Consider the following 27,224-nt stretch of genomic DNA (forward strand, 5'->3'; position numbering starts at 1 on the left):
GCCCATGCAACTATGTTAGCATCTCATTCACAATGGCACAGTCCTTCTAAGTTACTTAGGTTGGACAGGTGTTTTGTCTCTTTATCTATAGTTCAGATACTGGGTCATAGCTGCTTACCATAGAGGCCGTCTTTGCTTATTTTCTCTTAATGAAGCTGTGTGTGCCACCTCCAAAGACAAGCATAAAGCTCAGAAATGTCTTGGAAAGGCATGTGCCTTTAAGGTTCAAGGATAATGAAAAGCACAATGTAATTAAACAATATAAAGGACAACAGTAGAGAATAATACTAACCTATAGTGTCTTTATCAAGGAAACTCAAAAGAAACACTAAACTCAGTTGTACACTGTAAGGCATAATTTTCATCTTTCTTACAAAGGAAACGTCCTCCTGCTCAAACACATTCATTTGCCATTTAACTTTATGCAAGAAACACCTATGACAAAAAACTGTCAAATTTAAATCTGTTAAATTCTTTGGGAGGAAAAAAACAAGCAAAATGACTACTTCTATCACTCAATTTTGGTAAAAATTACTATCTTAAAATCACTTTGATTGTTTCACGGCACCCAAAGGATGGACACACACACACACACACACACACACAACATTCAAGCATATACACATACACCGGTAACTATTTCTGTGTCTCACACTTCAGTCACAGGTGAGTAGCAATGCAAAGATTTCAGAATGTCTGAGAATGAAGAGTACAAAAAAATGACAAAGGATGAGAAAAGACACCCTTCCACAACAAACACTTTAAAAGGAACAAATATTGTGAAGAGTCGTCAGTCATAATGACTAATTGACTTCAGCGAGAAAGTCAAATGACTTTATCAATGTGACTGTCAATATTAACAGCAGGTGACAAGTTGAAAGTGGTTGTTTAAAAGGATTTTCTTATCTTTGGCATTTACTTAATCTTTTTAAAATTAAGCTTACAGTATCTTCAATGTATGATGTTACACAGGAATATCCTACTGCAAACTAAAAAAAGCAGGGTATAAAAGTGTTTCAAAGAATTGTGTGCACATTTGGGTATTTATGTCCTTAATCAAAGAACTTCACACACTTATTATTTGCTTAAAGGTTTAAAAGACCAAGATGTGTAAAAACTAAAAGGTTTAAAGTGGTTGAAAGTGTAATGATGCCAGAAAAACAGCCACAGAAAAAATGTTAATGAGGTAACTGTTAAATGCTAGGGGTTAAGTGAACCTTATGAACAAGATACACATAATTATAATAATTCACGAAACAACAATGGTGTTCTCACGTGGGACACACCACTTCTTTCATGTTTGAAAGAAGCCTGCTGCCATCTGCTCACACTTTACAATTCCTATTATCTCACAGAAACTCGTGTTTGGTCGCAGTCATCTATTCTTCTCCCACGTATTTGAGTAATATACTCATACGTACTTTTTCTGAGAAAAAAGAAAAATGTGCTTATAAAATTTGATTATAAGGAAATATAAATAAATGTGTTAATTATTTCATAATTATGAAGATTTGCTAGAATAGCATGTTATGCCCAGTACATGTGGTGTTATTAAACTTTAACAGCCTCTATTTAAAGAAGCAAAGAGTACTCAGAATCTGATTAAACACTACCAAAATTAGGCTTCAAACAGCAGTACTAAAATGTTTTCAGTAGCTGGAATTAGAAATACCATTTGATCCAGCAACCCTCTGCTAGGTATATATCCTAAAGAAGTGAGAACCAGGACAAGGACAGATATATGCATACCCATGTTCATCGCAGCACTATTTACAACAGCTAAAAGTAGTGCCTAAGGCATTTGACTGCTAACCAGAAGGCTGGAGGTTCAAACCCACCAGCCACTCCTCAGAAGGAAGGTTGGAGAATCGACATCCATAGTGATACTGCCTCGGAAACTCAATAAGGGGTCGCTATGAGTTGGATCTGCTCCATAGCAGTGGGTTTGGTTTGGTTTGAAAAGATGGAAACCTAGGTGCCCATCAACAGAAGAATGGATAAGCAAACTATGGTATACACACACAATGGAATACTATGCAACTCTAAAGAATAACGTAGAATCTGCAAAACACTCCATGACATGGATGAACTTGAAGAAAAATGATGCTGAGTGAAATAAGTCAATCACAGAAGGACAAATATTGTATTAATTCATTATTATAAAAAGTCAAGGAAAAGTTTATATATGGAAGAAAACTTTCTTTGTTGGTTACCAGGGGTGGGGAGGGAGGGGAAGAAACACTGCAAAAATAAAATAAAGTAAAATAAAATGTTTTTAGTATTTACTACAATCGCTTAAAATTCTAAAGAAAAAATGGTTAAAAAAAAAGAAAAACAATTAATATACTAAAAGGTCTTTTATTTCCCAAAATTTGTCTCTTTCAAATAATCTATAGCAGGAAGACATACACAACTCAGTTTGTTTCCCAGCTATTTATGGAAGCTCTTGGCTCTTAGAAACCAAAAGGCTCTAAACACAGCAGTGGAACTAAGCAACAATTCCAACTAAAAGAGGCCACGAACAGATAAGAACGCAGACATAACTGTAACAGAGTCGGGGAGGCCCCAGATATCTGGGATGCAATTGTCAAGGTCAACACATGAGTCAGGTCCCCAATTAGTAGTTCCAGTATGTGAAAAAGGACAATGCACTATTATCTTTATTTAGATGCTAGCTCTACATTTAATAATAATTCACTTTATGACCTTGAAGGGAGTTCTGGTGGCGCAGTGCCTAAGGCATCTGACTGCTACCCAGAAGGCTGGCGGTTCAAATCCACCAGCCACTCCTTGGAAGGAAGGTTGGGCAATCTACTTCCATAGTGATACCACTTCAGAAACCCAAGGAGGGGTCGCTATGAGTTGGATCCAACTCGATAACAGTGGGTTTGGTTTGGTCTGGTTATAACCTTGACTCATCCCATTTTTCTCAGAAATTAACTTCCTCTCAAGCCAAAGGAGGAAAAGGATATTTCTTTCTTACAAATCAGAAAAATGGGTTACAAATAAATGGGAAACCAAAAGCCAAACTCATTGCCACCAAGTCAATTCCAACTCAGTGATCCTATAAAACAGAGCAGCACTGTCTCATCGGGTTTCCAAGACTGTAAATCTTCACAGAAACAGACTGCCACATCTTTCTCCCGAGAGCGGCTTGTGGGTTCAAACCACCAACCTTTTCTTGGCAGCTGAGCACTTAACTACTGTGTCACTAGGGCGTCTCTAAATAAATTAAAAGACTAGAAAATAGTACCAGCATGGCCATCATCTATAATTCCTTTTAAACATTTTTCTCTTAATGTAAGGTCGGAAAATCTAAGTAATTTTATTTAGAACCAAATACCACACTACCAAAAAAAAAAAAAAAAAAAAAAAGTCTTATACTCAGGCATTTCCCTGAGATGGTAATAAAAGCAGCCACCATTTTGCCAAGTTCCTTCTATATACCAGGCTCTGTGTGAAGCGTTTTTATGTTTATGGTTTTGTTTAGTTCCTGATAACAGCCCTGCAACACATGGCTATGATTTTCATTTTACAGATGGAAAAACAGGTTCAGAGAGTTTAAGCTGAATATAAATATATTTACACAAGACAAAAACACTCAGGAACTGCTTCATATTGTGTAAGAAATCCCAATTTTATTTGTGTACTACACTGCTGTTTTGGTTACCTAGTGCTGCTCTGACAGGAATATACCACAAATGGGATGGCTTTAACAAACAGGATTTAATCTCTTACAGTCTGAAGGCTTCAAGTCCAAGTTCAAAGTGCCAGGCTCTAGGGGCTGGGTGAAAGCCCCTCAACCTTGGGCTTCAGCTCTGCCTCCTGCTCCCAGCCCACTGAAGCTGGAGGCATTTCTTCACTCAGCTGCTGGTTGCTGAGGCTGACAAACCCAAGGTCTACAAGTAATAAGGCATAGTCCTGGTATTACCAAACCATATGGCAGGCCATTAATTCAAGTCCACTGAAAGTCCCAAGATTGGCAAAGCATGGCAAGCTGCTGAACAATGACTTGGCTACATGCAGGGTTCAAGCATGCCATAGGTTGTAGACCATTCGCAAAGCTGCTGCTTATATATAGAAGCAGACCACACCCCTAAAGCAGCTACTCTGCTGCTTCTGCTAGATCCCACCATGAAGTTGACTGCCAGTCTCATCATGGGGAATAACCACCACCAGGTGCCCAGCCACTCAACCAGGCCCAGCCAAGTGGACACACAACCTTAACTACCACAACTGCTCAGTACTAATAGATGAGCCAACACCCTACCACATTTTAGTTATGTTTCAAAATCTACTTAACTGAGATTTTTCATTAGTGTTTTATGCCACAAATATTGACCCTGTACTCTACAAAATGAGCATTTTGATACTAATAACTGCATTAGTTATTCATGTACTGAAAAATAAAATCCTTCTAGCATCACAGATATCCAAAACGGAAGGTGTCCATTTTTCATCGTTTGTAGTCAGAGCTAAATTTGCTACCTATCTCCCCATATGTTTAATTAAAAACTCATTGTTGTGGAGTCAGAGCTGACTCATAGCAACCTCTCCCCGGGTTTCCAAGGCGGTATCACTACAGAAGTAAACTGCCCAACCTTCCTTCCGAGGAGTGGCTGGTGGGTTTGAACCGCCAGCCTTCTGGTTAGCAGACAAATGCCTTAAGCACTACGCCACCAGAGCTCCCTATGTTTAGTCACTCTGAAATGTCATCCACTTCTCAACATTCTGTGATGAACTTCCACTATGATCTCCTACCTGTTGTTCCTGCTTCTGCTCTTGCTTCCGTAAAATCCGTTCAACACAGAGAAGCCAGAATCACCTTTTTAAAACAGTGAAACAGAGTATATTGTTTAAAATCCTCCAGTGGTTGCCAAATGTACCTTGACTGAAATCTAAATCCTTTACCAAGGCCACGAGGCCCTAGGTGCCTCTGGATGCCTCTCTCTGCAACCTCACCTGCCAGTACGTGCTCCCACCAACCTAGGTTTCAGCTTCAGTTCCTTGCCATCTTGTGCTGAGTGTACTACCTGCAGTATCTTTGCGTCAGCCCTTCCCTTGGCCGGTACGGCTCTACTCCCAGAACACTGCCTGCCACTCAGACCTCAACATAAATACTATCTCTCAGACAGCTCACCTAAGCTAAAGACACTCTCTGGACTTTTCTATGCTATCCTTCAATTTCACTTTCTTCATACCTACCCTGTCCTGACTCAGTTCCAACATTCTGTTGAAGCTAACTCCAAAGAGTTTCTTAAATCTGTTTTCCTCCCTTCAATGTCTTACTAGGAGCTCTGGTAGCATAGTGGCTAAGGCACTTGACTGCTAACCAGAAGGCTGGAGGTTCAAACCCACCAGCCACTACTCGGAAGGTTGGGCAATCCTACTTCCGTAGTGATACTGCCTCGGAAACCCAAGGAGGGGTCGCTATGAGTCAGGGCCGACTTGACGGCAAATAACAACAACAACAATCTCTTACTATTAGTTCCCATCTTCCCTGGACTGCTGCAACTGCTCACCACTGCCTACTAAAGTTCCAACTCTTCACTCTGGCTTTCGTGGCTCCCTAAAACATGATCACAAGTCACCTCTTCAGTTTCATCTATAGACATGAATCCTACCTGCCCTGGGCTAAAGGAGCCAGTCATTGTTCCCTAAACACAATCTTGCTTTCTCGCCTCTGCCTACAAATGTCCCTGGAGTAGCCACTCCACTGTCCTATGCGCTATAATCCTCTCCATCTGTCTCAATTTCACCTCCACATGGAGCCTTTCAGATGCTGTGTGTCACTGGATAGAACTGTTTCATCCTCCAAATACATTTCAGAACTTTCTATCTTATGGTATTTTTAATAGGGAGATTAACAACATGATCACCAATAGATGGTCTCATCCCCTGTATTTGATGGTGCCCTTAAGTAGAGTTTTGCCTTATTCAGCTTTTGATCTCAGTTGAGTGACTATGTTGTTGTTGTTATGTGCCGTTGAGTCAGCCCTGACTCACAGAGACCCCTCCTTGGGTTTCCGAGGCAGTATCACTACGGAAGTAGGATTGCCCAACCTTCCTTCCGAGGAGTGCCTGGTGGGTTTGAACCACCAACCGTCTGGTTAGCAGGCAAGTGTCTTAGTGACTATGGTACCTATAATACTGGCTGAGGTCCCAGTTCTGCACTTTAGAGCTTTACTTACTCTCTTGGAGAGTCCTATTTCTTTCCATAAAATGCTTGTCCTTTATCCATTTTATAGATCTGCAGAATTACTTTGCTCTCAGATTCACCAATTCTTTAGTCTGCCTCCTTTCTTTGCTCAGTATTTTTAATTTCAAGCATTTGCTGCTATTGTTCTGTCCTTCCAACTAATATGCAAGTCCCACTGGCGACTATGGGTTCTGCCATGTTTTCCTCCTCCCTCCCCTACTCCTCACTGCCCTGTATGGGCCTCCCACCTATCACAGCCTCAGGATTCTCAACAGCGCCAGATGGCAGATCATGAAAACTGAGGGCTTAATTCAATACTGTTGGAGAGAAAATTCTAAGGAAAGGTTAGAAAAACAAAGATTTGAAGAAAAGAAAAAAATGCTGCAAAGCAAACAAACGAACTAAATAAACCAATGTTGTCCTGGGAGATTTATAACTCGCTTGCTATTTACTGGGTTCCCACATCAACGGATGGCAGAGACATACCCACGCAAAGTCCAGAAACATGTCTGTACATGCACAGTGGCTTTCTGCCATTTTCAAATCCAACTCAAGGAGATTTGGTATCTTTGATATTAATTATTTTCACCAACAGACCTGTTTAGCATGTATCATTATCCTATTTACAGAAGGAGAAACTAAAGTGTGGAGTGCAAGTACTAGCCTGGAGCCACACGTTCCAGGTCTCTAGATTTTCAATCAGCTGCTGTTTTACCAGTGACACTGTCAATTAAAAGGAGAAAAAAAAAAAAAAAAGGTAGTGGTTGGATTTTTTTTTCTTCTAAACTGTCAAAAACTGCAGTATTTAGGGGATTTGCAACGAACAAACGACATTATAAAAGCTGTCTCCCCTTTCCCTGCCTATTATTAAAATACCTGGTGGTGCAAACAATTAAGTGTTCAGATACTAACTGAACAGTCGGTAGTGCGAACACACCTCAGGTGTTCTGAAAGGAAAGGCCGGTGATGTACTTCTGAAAGGTCACAGCCATGTAAACCCTATGGAGCACAGTTCTATCCTGACACACGTGGGTCACAGTGGTAGGAATCGACGGCACGGCAAACGGTTTGTTTTCTTGGTTTTATAAACAGATTGTATCATAAGGTAAAGAAAAAATGTTACCCTGTGAAATACGAAAGGCAACTTAAATATGATCTACTTAGACAATTATGAAGAATTAAAATCAAGTCACTATGAGTCAGAATCAACTCAATGGCAGCCAGACTGGTTTCTGTTTTATCCTCCAGGAACATCTATATACAACTGTACAAAACAAGTTAGATTTCTTTGCTGTAATTTCCTTTTAGGTCCTTAAAAAAATAATATGCATGTATATATGCTTGTGTGTGTATGTGTGTATAAAATACTAAGATCTTTCCTTATTCCGTCCTGTCATCAAAACTCACCCACCCTAAAGTACATTCTTAGGGCTTTTACAGTTACAGCTAGCAGAGTTGAACAATTAATGTTTGTTCTTGAGAAAAAGGATTATCCTTAAAAGGGTAATTTCATTTTAACAGGGGTTTTCTAAAAACATAACAACATACATCACCAGCAATGGCTAACATTTATTCAATCCTAGGTGTAATGTCTGGGAGCTCTGGTAGCATAGTGCCTAAGGCACTTGACTGCTAACCAGGAGGCTGGTCGTTCAAACCCACCAGCCACTCCTCGGAAGGAAAATGGTGCAATCTACTTTCGTAGTGATACTGCCTCGGAAACCCAAGGAAGGGTCACTATGAGTTGGGTCCGACTTGACGGCACATAACAACAACAACAGGTGTAATGTCTAGTATCATGCAACACTCAGTAAAAGTTAGCTGCTGCTATTATTATTTATTCACATAATAAATATGCATGTGGTACGCATTATTCTACACACTGACAATATAACATGGAGCACAATGAACAACAATTCTGCCTCGTGGTGCTTATATTCTGGCAGTGGAGGCAGATAATAAACAAGTAAAATACAAAACATGTGAGTGCTAAAGGGTAAAATTAAAGCCAGTGTGCCACTGGGGGAAGGGAGGTTCCAACGCAGGATCAGTTGGTCAGAGAAGCCCTCCTTGTTTATGAGGGTGTGTGCCAACGAGGATGTTGAGGGAGAAGATTTCAAACAAAGCCTAGTGTGGGTGGGTACGTGCTGACCAGCAGGGGCTCAGAGAGCTGGTGCAATGTGTGTCTAGGAGGAAACTATGCCTGGTCTGGTATGACCTCCTAGACATCCAGGAAGACTTTGGCTTTATCACAATATGAAAAACAAGAAGAATGACATACGCTGACTTAGGGGTGTTGTGCCTACTGAGTTGAGAAATGACTTAAGGGAAGCAAGAATCAAAACAGGGAGACCAGCAGGAGGCTTTTGCAATAACGTGTGAGATGAAAGTGCTGAGACCTGTGGCAGCAGCAGAAGCAGTAACAAGTGGCTGGCTCTACAGACAAATGAGATGTGAGTTAGAACAGAGAATCAAAAGCAAAACCAAGATGTTTGGCCTAAGCACAGGGAAGGACAAAGCTGCCATTGACTGAGATGAGGAAGGAGTAGGGTAAGTTTGGAAATCAAGAGGATACCAAGACCTCTGTCAAGGGTCCTATGCTTACTATCTCATTTAATTCTCGCAATAGCATTGAGACAGACATGATTAAAAAAACCAAAATCAAACTCATTGCCGTCAAGTTGGACCTGACTCACAGCAACCCCTCCTCGGGTTTTCCAGGCAGTACCACTACGGAAGTAGGTTGCCCAATCTTCCTTCCAAGGAGTGGCTGGTGGTTAGCAGTCAAATGCCTTAGGTACTACACCACCAGAACTCCTGGATTATTATTCCTGTTTTGTAGGTGAGGAAACAATGCTACCAAAGTTAGTCAGCTCGTAGGTACCTGTAGGGTTCAAATCAAGGATGCTCTTCCAGGATAACCAGTTGTCATGATAACAACAGGTTGGTGCAAGATATATGGGATGACTTCCAAGTCAGATCATGACTAATTAGATATAGCTATAACGGCTTGTCAAAAGAGGTGGGGAAAGAAGTAATTCCTGGGGATGCTGACTTAGGGATGCTGTGCCTAATGAGTTGAGAAACAACTTAAGGGAAGCAAGATTGAAAACAGGGAGACAAGCAGGCAGCTTTTGCAATAGGCAAGGCAAGGCAAGGCAAATGATGACACCATTAAAAAACAAATACACAGATTACTAAGAAAACATCAAAAGGGATATGAATCGGAATGTTAGCATCTCTGGTGAGGTAAGAATTTTTGTTTATTTCTATCTTTCTATCTGCCTATAAGCAAGATGTATTACTTGGAGAAATTTCTTTTGTGTGAAAGACAGATAAAATTAATCCATGAAAACTGTAATTTCTTCTTCACTTTTGTCCTCTCCCTTTTATCCTAACTCAGTGTAAAAGCCTCTTTCAATGTTTATTTTCCAAACTGCTGGGACTACTGATTTTACAGAATGAACTATGCAGAATGAATCCAGCTGCCTTACAACTCCTGAACTCAGGCCGGTGTTCAGACCATGACACCTGAAATGGTGAAAATGAGGAAAGGTGAGAGCAGATCAGAGCACCAGCTGCAGTGAGAATGAGAAGCAAGGTGCAGTCGGGGCTGAATCCATTGTCTAATCCTTACAGTGACTATTTTCCCCACCCCAAGCACTGCCCCCAGTGCAAAAGAAGAGAGAGAAGAGGCAAAACAGAGGCCCACGAAAAAGTTGGAAGGCCTAGATTACCTGAGGAAGTAAGCGGACAAGGAGGTTCCCACGAAAGGAAAGACAGGAGGATCCTGGCCCAGACTCTGAAGCACAGGTAGATGGCAGTTTAAAATCAAAGGAAGGAGAGAGAAAACTTACTAGACACAAGAAGGAAAAGAATAAGGTTGGGCGCTCACTTCTAGTCAGTGGTCTTTGTGGAGAAGCACGACTGAGGTTAGTGGGAAAAGGGATTTTCTAGTATGGATTAGGGCCCATGCCACACCTAAGAGGTTATAGGATAGCCATCAGCTATGACAGGGCTAAGTACATTTTCTAAAACTACAGTTGATATCACAGCTGTTCGAGTCAGCAGGTCCACCCTGGAGCAAATGCACATCTCATGTATCATCTATAACATGCAAACTTCATTATCAAACATTGAATCTGTCTGTTTTCATTCTATACAGGGCATGTGGAAGCTATGCCACTATATCTGCAAAGAAAATACATTTCCAGAAGATAGAGTTCCTGTTATACCAGGAAATTTCGAGACTGGATTTATAATGAAGACCTTCAATCCCTAAAATCTACTGTTGAGGAACCTGGGGAAAGTCAATACCTTCTCTGAGTCTGAGCTATCTTCACTGAGAAGGAGAATAATATCAATTATTTTAAGGGTTGACTCAGAGAGTCAAATGACACAATGCACGTAGAAAATTCTTGTTACTCAAATATCAACTGGTTTGGAATCTGCTACCTGTCAATAGTGAGGATGATTCTGACAATATGGATGATAAGGAACAGGTTACAACAGGCTTTGAGGAGGCATATAATAGATGCAAGTACATGCATAGAGGTGGAAGAAAAGGAGAAGAGATGATCTCTACACTCTTATCTTCTTACCAGAGACGAATATGATAGTTTATTACCCAATTAAATAACGAGATTGGTGCCCCCACTCCAAAAAAAAAAAAAAAAAAAAACTGTCACAATACAAGGGAATTTTTATCCTCATGAGTTTTATACTTGGGTGAAGTTTGGATACTATGCATTCAAAAATGGAGATGATACTGTGAGAATAAATAAAAATACTCTAGAATATAATTTCTATGCACTTAAGTATGATCTGATAGTCCATCAGGCACTAGCCTTATGGTTTACAATACAAAGTTAATTCATAATAAAGTAAAATAGGCTTAAAAAAAAAAAGGCTCTTCTGGAATTAGAAATTAAATTCCATTAAACAGGAACTTGGAGAGACCTGCTTCATATCAAATGCTTTATATCAAGTGCTTTTTAAGAACATCACATAATCATAACCATCAAAGGCATAAACAATGGAAAAAATGTTGACAATGTCTGTGGTCATAACATACCCTGGGGATTAGAAGAGGAAATAGATTAAGTACTTTGATTCAATCAACTTAAAAGTGAAAAGAAACACTGATGGAATTAAAATAGAGTAAAATGAAAGATAAATGTTAGTGAAGAGTCTTATTTATTAAATAAAACACAGACCAGAAACAACCAAAGTAGGATTTGACTACAGTAGTTGCCAATCAGCACAATGATTATGTCCTTAGGAATTAGATTCCATTCACAGAAGAGAAGTAAATGCTATAGATAAACAAGGCTACAACATTTATCAAAGGAAAAAAATATAAAAGACTATGTCTGAATAGAAAATACATAATGCTGCCAATCATTTAAAAATACATTCCAGAGGCAAAGGGCTAAGATGGAGGACTAGTCAGATATCTTATCCAGATCCTCTACAACAAAGACCCAAGAAATCAAGTGAAACAGATATGGGTGACAACGCTGGCATCCAGAGCTTCAATGGAAAGGATAAAGAAGTAGATCAAATACTGATTAGAGGTAAAGACTGAAAGAAAGCAATGAACAAGGAGGCATATGGAGCTATGAATTGCCAACAGATCCAGCACAGTGTGGCCATTTTGAATCACTGAAAACAGTGCACATTAATGCAAACAGGGCAAGAAACCAGATAACTGGCTCCACTCGCACCCACACTGGTGATCAGAGACTAGAGAGGTGTGATCTCCACCCCCTATCCTGCAGAACCTTCTGGTGACCACATATGTGCACCCTACACCAAACTGGTAGCCAGTTAAACTCCTCCCACTGCAAGTGCTGTACCACTTCTTCTTTCCCCTTTTCCTTTCTTCTTAGTTCTTCCTTCTCTCCCTCATTTCTTTTTCTTTTTTTTCTTCCTCTTCCCCCTCCTTTTCATTTTGATTTCGCAGAGCAGGTCCCACCTCACACTATCATGATTGACAGTGTGTACTTTGGCACAGCAAGTGTCACACTGCTGCTAAAGCCATGTTTGGCAGGAAGTGTTTACACTGGTATTGAGCTTTTCTTTTCTTTCTTCTTAATTATTCCTTCTTCCTCTCTCCCTTGTGTTTTTCTTTTCTTTTTTCCTTCCTCTTCCCTCTTCCTTGTTATTTTGATCCCGGGAAGCAGGTATGTCACCCCATTGCCTCTGAGGCCAGCAGCATCTGCCCTGACTCCTCCGTGATCAGCAGTGTGCCCTCCCATGGAGCAAGCAAAACATTTCCACTATACCCATGTTTTGTTGCTAGCACTTGCACCAGTACTGTGCCATTTTTTTCTTCATAGTTCTACCCTCTCCCCACCCGTTTTTTCTTTTCACTTTTTTTCCTCCTCTTCTTCCTTCCCCCCCTTTTATTTGTTTTGATCCTGTTAAGTGGGCACCTGGCCCCTGCTGTCTTCATGGTCAGCAATGCCTACCTCTGCCACCTACACAGGTGGCAGTACGTGATCCCACAGAGAGCACTTGCACCCCACCACCTCTGTGGTCAGTGGCACCTACTCCCACCCCTCCATGGTTGGTGGTACACACTCCCACAAAGTGAGCACAGTGTTCCTGCTGCAGCATGTTTGGTGGCTAGTGCTTACGTCAGCACTGTGTGATGTCCCCTCCCCCACTTCTCTTTCTTCTTAGTTCTTCCCTCTTCCGCCTCCTTCCTTTCTTTCTTTCTTTCTTTCTTTCTTTCCCTTTCTTAGCCTCCTTTTTCCCCCTTCTGGTGACAACCAGAGGCCCTCCTCAACCATATTCACCCCACTTGCCATCTTACCCACTAGGCAAGTGCCACTACCTGCTCCAGCACCGCTTGATCGATTACAAATGGTGGCCAATACTCTCAGCAGCTGTACACAAACAGCAATTAGAAACTTTCATCTATACTCCCAACCACTACCAAATTTACCCAGATATAGGAATTAAACACCTCAGTGCTGCCAAACTAGTAACCAGCGTAGCACACACACACTGATGCCTGGATATATTAAAACAAACAAAACAAAAAATAAGGAAGAAGCAAACTGAGCCAATCAATACAATACCACCACAATGTCTTGGAGATAACCAGACAACTTCAAACCACATGCCAACAAACCAGACAAGATGGCTCAAATAAGTGACAATACAGAACAAGAAAATCTTCTGAAGGAAGAAATGTTACTGGATCTACCTGATAAGGAATTCAAAATAATTATATTTAAGTTCCTTCAGAAGATTAAGAAAAAGATTAAGGAAAACAAAGACAATACCAAAGAAATCATAGACACAAACCAAGGGAAAAACAGACAAAATTCTAGAAGAATTCAGGAAAACAATATAAGAACAAATTTATAAAATAAATGGAAAATCAAAAGTCATGTAAAAACAGCAAACAGAAATCCAGATTAATACTAAAATACCAGAAATAGATAAAACATTGGAAGGACCAAACAGTAGAATTCAAATCAGTGGAAGGCAGAATTAGCAACACTGAAGACCAATCTCTTAATATTCATCTATTAGAGGAGCAATCAGGGGAAAAAAATATGAAGAATGCCTAAGCATTATGTGGAACAATATCAAGAGGAATAACTCACGTGTGATCAGAATTCTGGAGCAGGGAGAGATAAAGAAAAGTACCGAGAAAACTGTCAAAGACTGTTAGAAGAAAACTTTTCTATTATCATTAAAGATGAAAAGATATGCATTCAAGCAGCTTGATGAACCCCAAATAGGAATGGAGTCCAAAACAAATCACCAAGACATATTATAGTCAAACTTTCCAAAACCAAAGATAAAGAAAGAATCCTGAAAGGAGCTCAGGAAAACAAAATCATGTATAAAGGAGAACCAATAAGACTAAGCTCTGATTTCTCAGCAGAAACCATGCAGGTGAGAAGGCAATGGGATGGCATATAAAAAACCCTGAAAGAAAATAATCACCAACCAAGAATTATATATCCAGCAAAACTGTCCCTCAAATATGATAACTGAATTAGGACATGTCCAGGTAAATGGAAATTTATAAAAACCAGACCAACCATACAAGAAATGCTAAAGGGAATCCCTTGGACACAGAACTAACAATGGCAGACAAGAACCTGATATGAAGACAAACAACAGTATCACCCAGAAATTAATAAAGATATAGAAGTATCCAAAATAAAATAAACCTACAAGACTTAAAATAGAGAAGCAGAGATGTCAACTTGTAAGTCATGACAACTTCAAAGCAAAAAGAAGGAACTACAGAACTTCCAAATGGAGAAGAAGTCAAGATGATACCATGACAGAACAAACTGTTTTTAAACTTGTGAAGATAATAAATAACATGGTAACCTCAGAGAAAATTAATCAGTCTTCTCACCAAAAAAAAAAAAAAAAAGAAAATCATCAAGATTCAGTAAACACTAAAACAGTAATGAAATAAATAATTAAAAAAACTCAGCACAGAAAAATAGATGGATGAAACCATCAGCACCACACAAATAAAACAGCAACAAAAACCACAGCAAAAAGACAGCAGTAAATTCATACTTATTCACAATTACACTGAAAGTAAATGGATTAAATGCACCAGTCAAGACAGAGAGAGTAGTAGAATGGGTAAGAAAACATGACCCATTAATATGCTGTATATAAGAGATATACCTTAGATACAAAGACAAAAATAAGCTAAAAATCAAAGGATGGAAAAACATATATTAAGCCAATGGAAACCAAAAAAAGAACAGGAGTGGCAATGTTAATTTCTGATTAAATAAACTTGTAGACAAAAACAAGTAAAAGAGAAAATAAATCATTATATAATGATTAGAGAGTCAACTGAACAAGAGGGCGTAACCATAATACATATCTATACACTCAATGAAAAGCCCCCAAATACATAAATCTAACTTCAACAGAACTGAAAAGAGAAACAGATAACTCCACAATAATAGTTGTTGTTGTTGTTGTTGTTGTTATGTGCCGTCGAGTCAAACCCGACTCATAGCAACCCCTCCTTGGGTTTCCGAGGCAGTATCACTATGGAAGTAGGATTGCCCAACCTTCCTTCCGAGACAATAATAGTAGGAGACTTAAATACACCACCTTCAACGAAGGACAAAACTAGAAAGATATAGAAAATCTAAGCAATGCAATCAAGCGAATTGACTTCATAGGTGTATACCAAACAGTCCAACTACCACCACCACAATATATATTCTTTTCTAGTACACATGGAACATTCTCCAGAATAGACCGTATGTTAGGCTACAAAGCAAGATTCAATCAATTTAAAAACACTGAAATACCACAAAGCATATTCTCAGATCAAAATACTATAAGATTAGATATCAACAACAGAAAAATCAAGGAAAAATAAATCAAATACACAGAAATTGAGTAACATCCTTCTTAAAAACTACTAGGTATAGAAGAAATAAAAAAATATTCTTTGAATCAGAGAATGAATTGGAAACTTTGTGCTCCTTGTAACACCAGGTGTATCTTGATAAGAAATAAAACTGTTACAACTACAAATATATATATAAATCAAATGACAATGAAACACAACATACTAAAATCTTTGGGACAAAGAAAAAGTAGGGCTTAGTGAACAATTTATAGCAATAAATGCACACAACATCAAAAAAGAAGAATCAAAACCAGCGCCTTAACCTAACATCTCCAACAATTTGAAAAAGAACAGCGAAAAAAAAAAGTATAGTTACCAGAAAAAAGAAAATAATAAAGATTTCATGAGACAAAAAAACAATAGAAAGAATCGACTAAAAACTGGTTCTTTGGAAGGATTAATAAAATTGACAAACCACTGACAAATTTAACAAAGGAAAAGAAGAACATATGAATTACATGAATAAGAAATAAAATAGGTGATGTGACAACACAGCCAACTGAAAGAAAAAGGGTTATAATAACATACCATGAAAACCTAGAAGAAATGTACAAGTTTCTAGAAACACACTGTCTACCCAAACTAATCTCAAAAGAAGAAATTGAACAGGTCATTTAAAAAACAAAACAAAACACTCCCAACCAAAAAATTCCTGGCCCATTGCCCCATTGGCAAATTGCACCAAACAATCAGAGAAATGCTGACACAAAATCTACTCAAACGACTTCAGAACATAGAAAAGGATGGAATAATCCCAAACTCATTTTATGAAGCAAGCATAACCCTGATACCCAAACCAGGCAAAGATACGACTAAAAAAATAAAATTACAGACGAATATTCCTCAAGAACATAGACAAAAAAATTCTCAAGAAAATCCTAGCCACGAAAATCCAGCAATGTCAGGAAAAAAAAAAAAAAAAAATCATGACCAAACAGGATTCACACTAGGTATGCAAGGATGATTCAATACTAGAAAAGCAATCAATGTAATCCACCACATAAATAAAGGAAAAGAACCACATGATCATATTAATTGATGCAGAAAAGGCATTTGCAGATGAGAAGTATCACCAATTCTATTCAATATTGTGCTGGAAGTCTTACTCAGAGCAATAAAGCAAGAAAGGGAAATTAAAGGCATCCAAATTGGCAAAGAAGTAGTAAAACCATCTCCATGTACAGATGACATGATCCTAGACATAGAAAACCCCAGAGACTACTGGACCTAAAAGGATTCAGCAAAGAGGTAGGGTACATGGTCAACATACAAAAATCAGTCAAATCCCTCTAAACTAACAAAGAGAGCTCTGTAAAGGAAATCAGGGAAAAATGTCATTACAATAGTCACCAAAATGATGAAGTACTTAGGAATAAATCTAACCAGAGATACAAAAGACCTAGACAAAGAAAGCTACAAAACACAACTACCAGAAACCTATATAAATGAAGAGTACACCATGCTCATGGATAGGAAAACTGAACATTATGAAAATGTCAGTAGTACCCAAAATGATCTACAGATATAATGCAATCCCAATCCAGATTTCATTATCATTCCTTAAAGAGATGGAAAAGCTAATCACTAACTTCATATGTAAAGGAAAGAGAGACCCTGGATAAGCAAAGGACAACTAAAGAACAACAAACTAGGAGGCCTCACATTTCCTGATCTAAAAACTTACTATATAACCACAGTAGTCAACAGCCTGATAATGGTACAAGGAAAGACAGACATATACACCAATGGACAGAACTGAGAACCTGGAAGTAATAAATCCATTCACCTCTGGACAGCTGATCTTTGAAAAGGGCTGAAACCCATTAAATGAGGAAGAGATAGGCTTTTTAACAAATGGTGCTTGCAAAATGTGATATCCATTTGCAGAAAAATGAAACAGAATCCCTATCTCACCATATAAAAAAAGGAACTCAAGATACTAGACAAATTGACTGCCTAAAAAGAAAACATTTATGTGCATCAAAATAAGAAGAAAACGTAGCAACTAGGAAAAATTTTTGGCAATGACATATTGTACAAGGGACTAATTTCTAAAATTTATAGAAAACTTCACTACCTCAACATCAAAAAGACAAACCACCCAACTGAAAATGAACAGAGGCAGCCAACAAACACATGAAAAAATGACCATAATCATTAGCCACTGTTGTTGTTGTTATGTGCCGTTGAGTCTAACCCGACTCATAGCAACCCCTCCTTGGGTTTCTGAGGCAGTATTACTACGGAAATAGATTGCCCCATCTTCCTTCTGAGGAGTGGCTGGTGGATTTGAACCACCAGCCTTCTGGTTAGCAGTCAAGTGCCTTAACCACTATGCTACCAGAGTTCCCCATTAGCCATTAGAGAGATGCAAATCAAAACAATAAGGTACCATCTTACCTCTGCAATAACAGCAAAGTTCAACAAGATAGAAAACAACAAATGCTGATGAGAGTGTGGAGACATTACAACTCTCATACACTGCTGGTGGGACTGCAAAATGTTACAACCGCTGAGGAAAATGGGAGGGTGCATCCTTAAAAAGCTGGAAATAGAAATACAATTTGATCCAGCAATTCCACTACTAGTCATATATCCAAAAGAGGCTAAACGCAACATGGATATATGCACATCCATGTTCACTGCAGGACAATTTACAATAGCAAAGAGATGGAAACAACACCAAAAAATGAATGCAAAACCAAACTATGGTACATAATGGTACATACACTCAATGGAATATTATGCAACATTAGAGAATAATGAAGAATCTGCAAATAACCTCATAATATGGATGAACGTGGAGGACATTATGCTGAGTGAAATTAAGTCAATCACAGAAGGACAAATACTGTATGGGCCTGTTATTATAAAAAGTCAAAGAAAGATTTACACAGGACAAAAAAGTATCTCTGTTTGTTACCAGGGATGGAAAGGAAAATTTTTTAAAAAATGAACAGAGGACATGAACAGACACACTTCACCAAAGAAGACATTCAGGCAGCCAAGAAACATAAGAAGAAATGCTCACAATCATTATCCATGAGAGAGATGCAAATCAAAACAATGATATATCATCTGACCCCAGCATTAATAGCAAAGTTAAAAAGAAAAAAAACATGTGAAAACAGCAAATGCTAGTGAGTATGTACAGAGATATGAACCCTCATACATGGCTAGTGGGACTGTAAAATTGTGTACCATTGTGGAAAATGGTATGATGCTTCCTTAAAAAGTTGGAAAAAGAAATACCGTATGATTCAGCAATCCCACTATTAGGGATATATCCTAGAGAAAGAAGAGCTGCAACAGGGACAGATAAATGCAACACCCATGTTCATAGCAGCATTATTCACAATAGCAAAAAGATGGAACCAATCTAAGCACCCATCAAATGACGAATGGATAAACAAACCATGGTACATACACACAATGGAATACTATGCGATGCTGAAGAATAATGATGAGCCTGCAGAAACACCTCATAACATGGGTGAACCTGGACGTCATTACGCTGAGTGAAATTTATCATAAAAGGACAATTATTGTATGAGACCACTACTATGGAAAGTCAAGAAAATGTTTACTCACAGAAGGAAACAGTGTTTGAAGGTTATAAGGGGTGGGTGGGGCAGGGAGGGTAAATCACAAATTAGAGGGTAGACACTTATTAACTTGGACGGAGGGATATACAATAAACAATAAGAGGGAAGTCAGCACAAAAAGATCAAGGCAAAAGAAGACAATGGTAGGAACACAAGAGATAAAAGCAATAAAGGTGAACACTATTATATACACAATCCTGTAATACCAATAACAACAATAACCTACAAGTTCATACATAAATAGACATACAAGGTGAACAAGACTGGGAAGGCAAATGGGACCATAGCCATAAATACATACACATACATATAAATATTTAAGAAAGGATATTTGTACATATGTTTTCATATGTGTGGCAAATATATCCATGAAAATAGTACAGCACACAGTGGACAAAGTTACAAAAACTTCTTAGCCATAACTAAATACCCTGAGGAATGAGTCACTGGGCCAGGGGCTCAGAACCATAGTCCTGGGGAACATTAAGTTCAACTGGCACAACATCGTCTAGGAAGAAAATGTCCTACATCCGAGTTTGGTGACTAGTGACTGGAGTCTTAAAAGCTTGTGGGTGGCCATCTAAGATGCAACTACTGGTCTCTTCCTGTCTGGAGCAAAGAAGAATGAAGAAAATCAAAGACGTAAGGAAACAATTAGTTTAAAGGACTGTTGGATAACCATGTGGACACAAGGCTCTACAACCCTGAGACCTGAAGAAATAGATGGTGCCCAGCAACCACTGTTGACCACTCTGAAAAGGATCACAATAGGAGGTCCCAGATAGAGTGGTAGAAAAATGTGGGACAAAATTCAAAATCATAAAGAGAAAACAAGGCTTACTGGTCTGATAGAGACTGGTGGAACCCCTGAGATATGATAACTATCACAGCTAGAACTGAACTCACCTCCATGGCTCAACTTTCAGCCAAATGACAGGCCTATAAGGTGAACAGTAACACCAGGGACTTATGTGCTCCCTAGAACAATGAAGCATATAAGATCGAAAGGACAGTATTTGTCCAGGAATAAAGCTCAGAAGGAAACAAGAGATAGGAAAGAAGGATGAATGGAAACAGTAATGGCAGGGAGGAAGTGGGAAGAGTGCTGTTACATTGTGGGGATTGCAATCAATGTCACGAATCAAAATGTGCATGAACTGTTGAATGGAAAACCAGTTTGCTCTATAAACTTTCACCCAAATCACAATAAAAAGCTAAAAATAAATAAATAAAGCTGTTGGTGGGGGAAAAATAAGAAATCCATTCCAGTACTTTTAGAGTATAATCCCAGAAGACCCTCACTAGAAAATATCATTTGTTCTTTTCTGTGGGATCAAGAAAGCCCCTAAAACAGTTCTGAATATAGATGTCATGGTAGGTCTTAAGGAGGATCTCCCAACACCATTTCTCTTTTGAAGTTCTTTCTCTTTTGGCATGGGATCAACTTACAAGAACCTACTTGAAAGCCATTTTCATTTCACAGGACTAACTCTAGGCAACTGCTTTGTACTAGAATGTTCTACCCTGCCCTTAAAGTGCCTCCAACACTCACCTCTCTCTGTTTTCACCATCCAATGGTTCCTTTTCTTCAAATCTTCTCACCACCCATTGACCAAGAGACCTTGCACTGCTTAATTCATCCTAACATAACTCCTCCTTCTCCCAGACCCAAATGAGTTGTAATACTCCTCTTGGGCAAATATCTGATCCAAAAGAAGCTGTGGTAGAAAACCCCTATCAGGATATACATTTGATTTGACTTTGCTCTGAAATAAAATAGAATTAGTTGCAAGGTCCCAAATTATTGAATTCTAGCTCCCTATTAAATTACATATAAAAATAAGGGGTTCACAAAGAGACCTTAAAAATTTTGAAGGAAAGCATACAACAGCAGCAGCCAACCCTGTGGTTATGAAAGACAAGCAGCTGTAAATCTAATGGAAGAGCTCTGGTAGCATAGTGCCTAAGGCACTTGACTGCTAACCAGAAGGCTGGGGGTTCAAACCCACAAGCCACTCCTTGGAAGGAAGGGTGGGCAATCTACTTCTGTAGTGATACTGCCTCAGAAACCAAGGAGGGGTCACTATGAGTTGGGTCTGACTCGATGGCACGTAACAGTAACAACAAGTCTAATGGTAGCCAGGGCTTCTAAAGACATGCTTTTCCACAATGCCAGCACAAAATGTACTCACTGAGCAAACACTAACTGAGTCTAAGTTGTGATCATCTCCCACCTGGACTACTGCAAAGCCATCCCAACCAGTCCCTTGCTAAGGCTCTTGCTTTCCCAAAATCTGTCCTGCAGCCAGAGTGTTTCTTGTAAGAGATAAACCTGTTTGTATCCTTGTCCTTCCTATAATGCCTTGCCATTATGCTTGGAGTAAAGTAAAAAATCTTTATCCATTGCCCACAATGTCCAATCTGATTCATCATCCACACTTCTTTGGTCCTGTGTCACCACTTGTCTGCAGCTCACTTGAGCCACATAGGGTCCTAGTGGTTCCAGAAGGAAGCCTCAGAGACGTTCCACTTGCTCTGTTCCTGTCTGGTCCTGCTCTTCCCCCAAACACCTGCATGGCATTCTCCCTCATTTGATTCCGGTCTCTGCTCAAACAACTCCTTATTAGAGGCTTTTTCCAATCACCCTATCCCAACCATCACCCCCTTCTCACTATCCCACACATTATTTATACCTTAGCACAGCTTACTTATTTTTTCCCCCTAATTTTATATATTCATTTGATTATTCCCAGAAAGCATTAGGGTCTTCTGCTCACTGCAGCATCCTCAGGGTTTACAAAAGTGCCTGGGGCATAAGAGGTCATTCAGTAAATGAGTTGACTGAATGAACAAATTTTAAGTTAGCACTTTCTACATTGCTATTTAGATGAATAAGGAACAGGATCGAGCCTTTTCCTAGAGAAACTTAAAATCTACCAGTGAAAGAGACGGCACACTTAATAGAATGGAATGTGATGAGCTTGATGTGTTTGAAGGAAACTGTGACATGGAGTAGGCAGAGATAAGGCAGAACAGATTGGATTCAGATTATGAAGGACTTCGAGCTTTCGAATGAGGAGTTGGGCATCCAGTGGAGCTCCCATCCTGGTGTGCTAAAAAGTAGGAATGGAAAAGGAGATGGATCTGAAATTAGAACTAACAGAAGTAGAACTGTTGGAACTTAGTGACTACTTTGAGAAAAAAACTGAGTAGTTCTAGGATTCATGACATGCCACTGGCAGGATAGGAGGAAGAAAAATTGGAAGAAAAAGAAAAAAATCTGGCTTTATACAAGTTGAATCTCAGGTCCTATCATCACCATACTAAGTCATAATGATTTCTCAGGTGACTAGAAAAATCCTGACTTGGAAATTCCGTAACCCTGCTCTGTGGCTGCCTTCCTTGCAGCTGTTTCAATGTCCTATTTGAGCTGAGCCCCATGTATCACATACAGGTGCCTGTGTGTGCTGAGATTTATTCATGTGTGAAAATTTCTAACTCTTGAGGCTTTATCAACTCTGTAAATTTAACATATTCTTTATCATGCTTCCTTAAAACAAGGGATACCTGTTTTGCAGTGAAGTCTGACACAAATGCAGAGATTTCCCAGGAATTTTTCCTAGTCAGTGGCTTGAAAGTCCAATTCTAAATGGGGAGACAACATTATTTACAATTTTAAAAACCAAAAAGTTCTCAAGGACAGGCATTATTGGTGTTTTCCACTTCTCAATGTCATGGACATCCCATGTGAATATATGTATATATAAACATATATACACAATGACATGAGGGGGTGATGTTAAGAATGAAAGGAAGCAAAAAAAAAAAAAAAAAAAAAAATTAAGTATGAAAAAAACTCCCACAATATTCATGCTTAACAGTTAAGGGCAATTGTATACAACTTAAAGACAGACCCAAATATTATAATGTCACAGATTCAGCATCAAGGTTTTCCAGGACCTCAAACATCTGGCTGAAGGGTTTGTTGTTGGAAGGGTTGAGTACAATTCCAGCTATCTCATTTCCCAATTAATAAATCATCCTCTACACTTTCAACCTTTGACTATTTTCTAAAAAGGACAAGATACAGAGATAAGAATAGGCTGATTTTTTCCCCCTGTAAACACTCCAGGACTATTGAGATGAAAGTAATATGCCCCTTTGGGAATTACTGTTCAAAAAGGCTTAACTCAGAACAGTTGTGTAAAAGGTGCTCCTGAGTGGCTAACATCTTGAAGGAGGTTGGGGAGAAAGATCAAGACTCAGAAGAGCCAAGTACAAAAAGAATGAGAAGTTAACTCTGCATCAAAGAGAGCACCTCATAACCAGAGGGGCCCACTTCTCCAAAATGCTGGGTAAATAACACTGCTGTTCCACAAAGCCAGCTAGAAACACAGGTTTGTCTAATACTACAAAACGTCTCAGTCTTCTTTATGAGAAGCAGAGAAAGGGAACTTACAAATGCCCACTGCTTAACAATGAATCATCTCTTTTTCTTCCCGTCACTTCATATTTGGTCTGTCACATACACTGACGAGAGGTAACAAGAGGGAAATGGGAAATCAGGAAAATGTCCCAGCAGAAGGATGGGGAGGGAGAGCGTTTAGGATTATCACGGTGAGAGTCTGCTTCCATTTCTCATGTCCGCTCAGTGGCAGAAAGATTAGGCAGTCTACTTTCTGTAAAGATTTACAGCCTTGGAAACCCTACTCTGTCCTTCAGGGTTGCTATGAGTTGGAAAGGACTCAATGGTAGTGGGTTTTTTGGTTTTAGTTAGGTATGTTCTGGATAAAAACATTCTAAAGGTATTAAAATTCAAATGTAACTGGCCAACTCAATTATGTTAGACTCAAATAAAGCATAGTTTCATAGGGCAGTAGAAATCATCTAGACTCAGAGGCCTTTATTTTACCCACAAGAAAAACAAGGTTCCTGAGATGTAGGGATCCACCCCAATCATGCCGCACACATTAGGGATGGCCAGGGCCAGAGCCCAGGCTGTCTGTGTCCCAGCACGGGGCTCACTTTATCTAAGGCACAAATCAAGTGGCTTATTGCTATTCCACGGTTTAAGCATATAAATGACTGTAGTGGTGGCAATAACTACTAAAAAAATATGAAATTAGAAAGCTTAAAGGGAAACAGCTGAGGAAAATTCCCTACTAGGAAAAAATGTAAAAAGTGACACTTTATAATTAGTCCTGTAATTAGGACACTTTCTTAGAACAGCAATAAAATTACTTATAAAGTCACAGTTCTCTGAGAGATTTGAACTTATATATGATATGGCTTGCTTAAAATTATATTCTGGTGCAATAAAGCGTTTGTCTGCATGTAAGAATTTTGATGAAAACCTCAAAAACAACATAAACACAAACTCAAAATAAAAAAAACAACAAACATCAGGGAAAAATCAGGAAACACAATTTGAGCTGACCTTGTCTATATAATGGAAAAGTATTGCCAGATTTTTTCAATAAACTTTTAGAAATAAAAGGGTATATAGGACCATTAAATACTCAAAAGCAGGACTGAAGTTTGGCAGTCAAAAGAATCATATTTAATAAATTCTGAGCATACCCTGTATTTCTAAAGTCTATTTCTACTACTTAGGAGCTCTGGTAGCGTAGTGCCTAAGGCATTTGACTGCTAACCAGAAGGCTGGTGGTTCACACCCACCAGCCACTCCTCGGAAGGAAGGTTGGGCAATCTACTTCCATAGTGAAACTGCCTCAGAAATCCACGGAGGGGTTGCTATGAGTCGGATGGACTCGATGGCAGTGAGTTTGTTTTGGTTTTTTATTTCTACTATTTATGAGTTGGGTCCGACTGGATGGCACATAACAACAACAACATTTAGCCTCTTAGAATGAAAGCAAACACCAAAATAACTGTTGCTCAGACCATCTTTTCTATTTCAAATTTATCTTAAACTCTAGGACTGCAAACCAGCCCCAAAATAAACACTGGCCACATAAACAACTTCCTTTTTAGAAATTATGATATTCCCTCCCTGGTGAAAACTCAAAAACTGCTTGAATTTCCGTTTGCACATTCATAATATGAAAAAAACAAAGTTTTTATAAAACATACCAGGAAAAAACTTATCATTTCTGTCAGAAATATTCAGCTAAACTCAGTCAGCTTTTCTTTTTTTCTTGATTTAAGATGATTTCCTTAATATTCAGCCACACCGTGGATCAGGTAATGCAGACTACCAGAAGATTAACTCCTTAACAAACTAATGTCCAACCTTCAGGCACTAAAATGATAAAGATGCTCTGCTTATGTGAAAATCTGACACCCAATGACCAGGACCATGCAGGTGGTTAGTCTGCTACAGGCAACCCAGGCAAATAGCCTGGAGGGTCAGTGTTGAAGGTAGAGCTGAATACACGCAACTACTATGGGTCCACATGAAACTAAGAAGAGGTGCCTATTTAAAACCTTAGAAGATTAAATGGAACAGTCACATAATGCTTTAATTGCCACGCATTCTAGAAGGTGGAAATGCATGCAGGTTAATCTGCATTCCAGCTATCTGAAGAAAGTGATACCATAAAGATATAATTTTTCTAATAACCCACGTCACTCTGGAGTAACTATTCTGAATTTTATGTGTGAAATATCTTCTAACAGGTTTAGCTAAAGTTCTAATGTCTGACATGTGGGGAAAAGCTACACAGCCCTTCCAAGTACTTTAGGACAACTGTCAACTCTTTATTTGATGGGTTAATAATATCCGGATTGGGCAGTTCATTTGTAGTTTAATTGCCTGTTCTCTTTGAAGGTCTGAAGAACATCATCTCTGACGATCCTATCTATCATTTCATACAAATCCTATACCAAGCAGGCAACAAATGACATAGCATTTTCTTAAAGCTGCCATGGCTTTACTTAGTTCAACAGGATACATGTTTTTTAAAGAAGAAGAAGAAATAAAGAAATAAATAATATACTCTGATTTTCACTGCCTGACAAATTTCATTTCCAAACAAAAATTAGACACCTGCAGTGCAAACTCCTAGTCATTGAATCTGCGAGCTTTTGGTTTACTTACTTGTATTTTAAGAGCAGCCACTGAATTAACCAGAGTCCTACAAGGATCATGCCATTAATTTCACAAATAGAAAAGGCCCACTGCACCCGGTTAAAATGGTCAAAAAACGTGTCCGGTAGTGGAGGCTGTACCTCCTTAGGAGGCACTCGTTCATGGACGACCGAGATCATCACTGTGGTGAGAACAAAACAGGAAAGTGCATAAAGAAAGGCCAGAAAAGTCTTTCCCCACTCCATGGGGTACTGGGAGCGCTCTGGCTCTGGCATAGGGATCTTGATCATCTCTTTCCTATACCCATTTGGCATCCCGTTGGGTTTGACCTTGATGTTGAAGCTGCTGTCAAGGGTGGGGACATCTGTGCCAATGCTGAGGTGCCCATTGGCATGGCCGTTCTTGTGTGCTTCCATGTGGTGCTCCATTTTCAAAGTCTCTATCATGTCCAAGAGCCGCTGCCCATGGTCAGAAGAGACTCGGCACAAAGGGGGTTTCTTGAAGTCCTCTTGTGTTAGGTTGATCAAGTCCTGGCCTGTGAAATGTTCCAGAGGTTCACAGTATTCTGGCATAGCATTCTCCAACAGCCAGTCGGCCACCTTCTTGGGTGACCAATAAACCACTTCCTTCATTGTACTGGCAGACAAAATACGGTCTCCAGCTTGCTCTTGGCAGGTCAGCAGTCACTGTTCCTACAGGGCAGGACACTGTCCCTCCTCGGCTCATTCATCCTGTCAGGCCTCGTGAGCAGAGACTTGTTTGGCAAGATGGTCAGTGCAGTTTTTAAACACTTCATGTAGCTGTGTGGGGTTCTTGAGTGCCCGAGCAGTACTTCACCTCATTGCTGAATAAGAGTCTTCCTTCTGTGGAGAAAAGAGAAAACAGCAGGATAATGGGACTTCTAAATCAGATGCCCTGAAAGTGTAAAGTCTTGTCATGAGTGAG

General features: G+C 39.2%; 1 protein-coding gene across 1 annotated transcript in view; it reads right to left on the minus strand.

Moving 5' to 3' along the window:
- SGMS1 (sphingomyelin synthase 1) overlaps nucleotides 1–26,923 on the minus strand; it is a 57,570-nt gene extending 30,647 nt beyond the window's left edge. The window contains exon 1 of the mRNA XM_007944027.2: nucleotides 26,289–26,923. Within this exon, the coding sequence (XP_007942218.1) occupies nucleotides 26,289–26,911 (623 nt within the window). The 5' untranslated portion in view covers nucleotides 26,912–26,923. The remainder of the gene's footprint in view (nucleotides 1–26,288) is intronic.
- Nucleotides 26,924–27,224: the final 301 nt, after the last annotated feature.

The sequence above is a fragment of the Orycteropus afer genome, unplaced genomic scaffold (assembly GCF_000298275.1).
Source record: "Orycteropus afer afer isolate SDZICR_OR568_19922 unplaced genomic scaffold, OryAfe1.0 scaffold00118, whole genome shotgun sequence".
NCBI classification, from domain to species: domain Eukaryota; kingdom Metazoa; phylum Chordata; class Mammalia; order Tubulidentata; family Orycteropodidae; genus Orycteropus; species Orycteropus afer.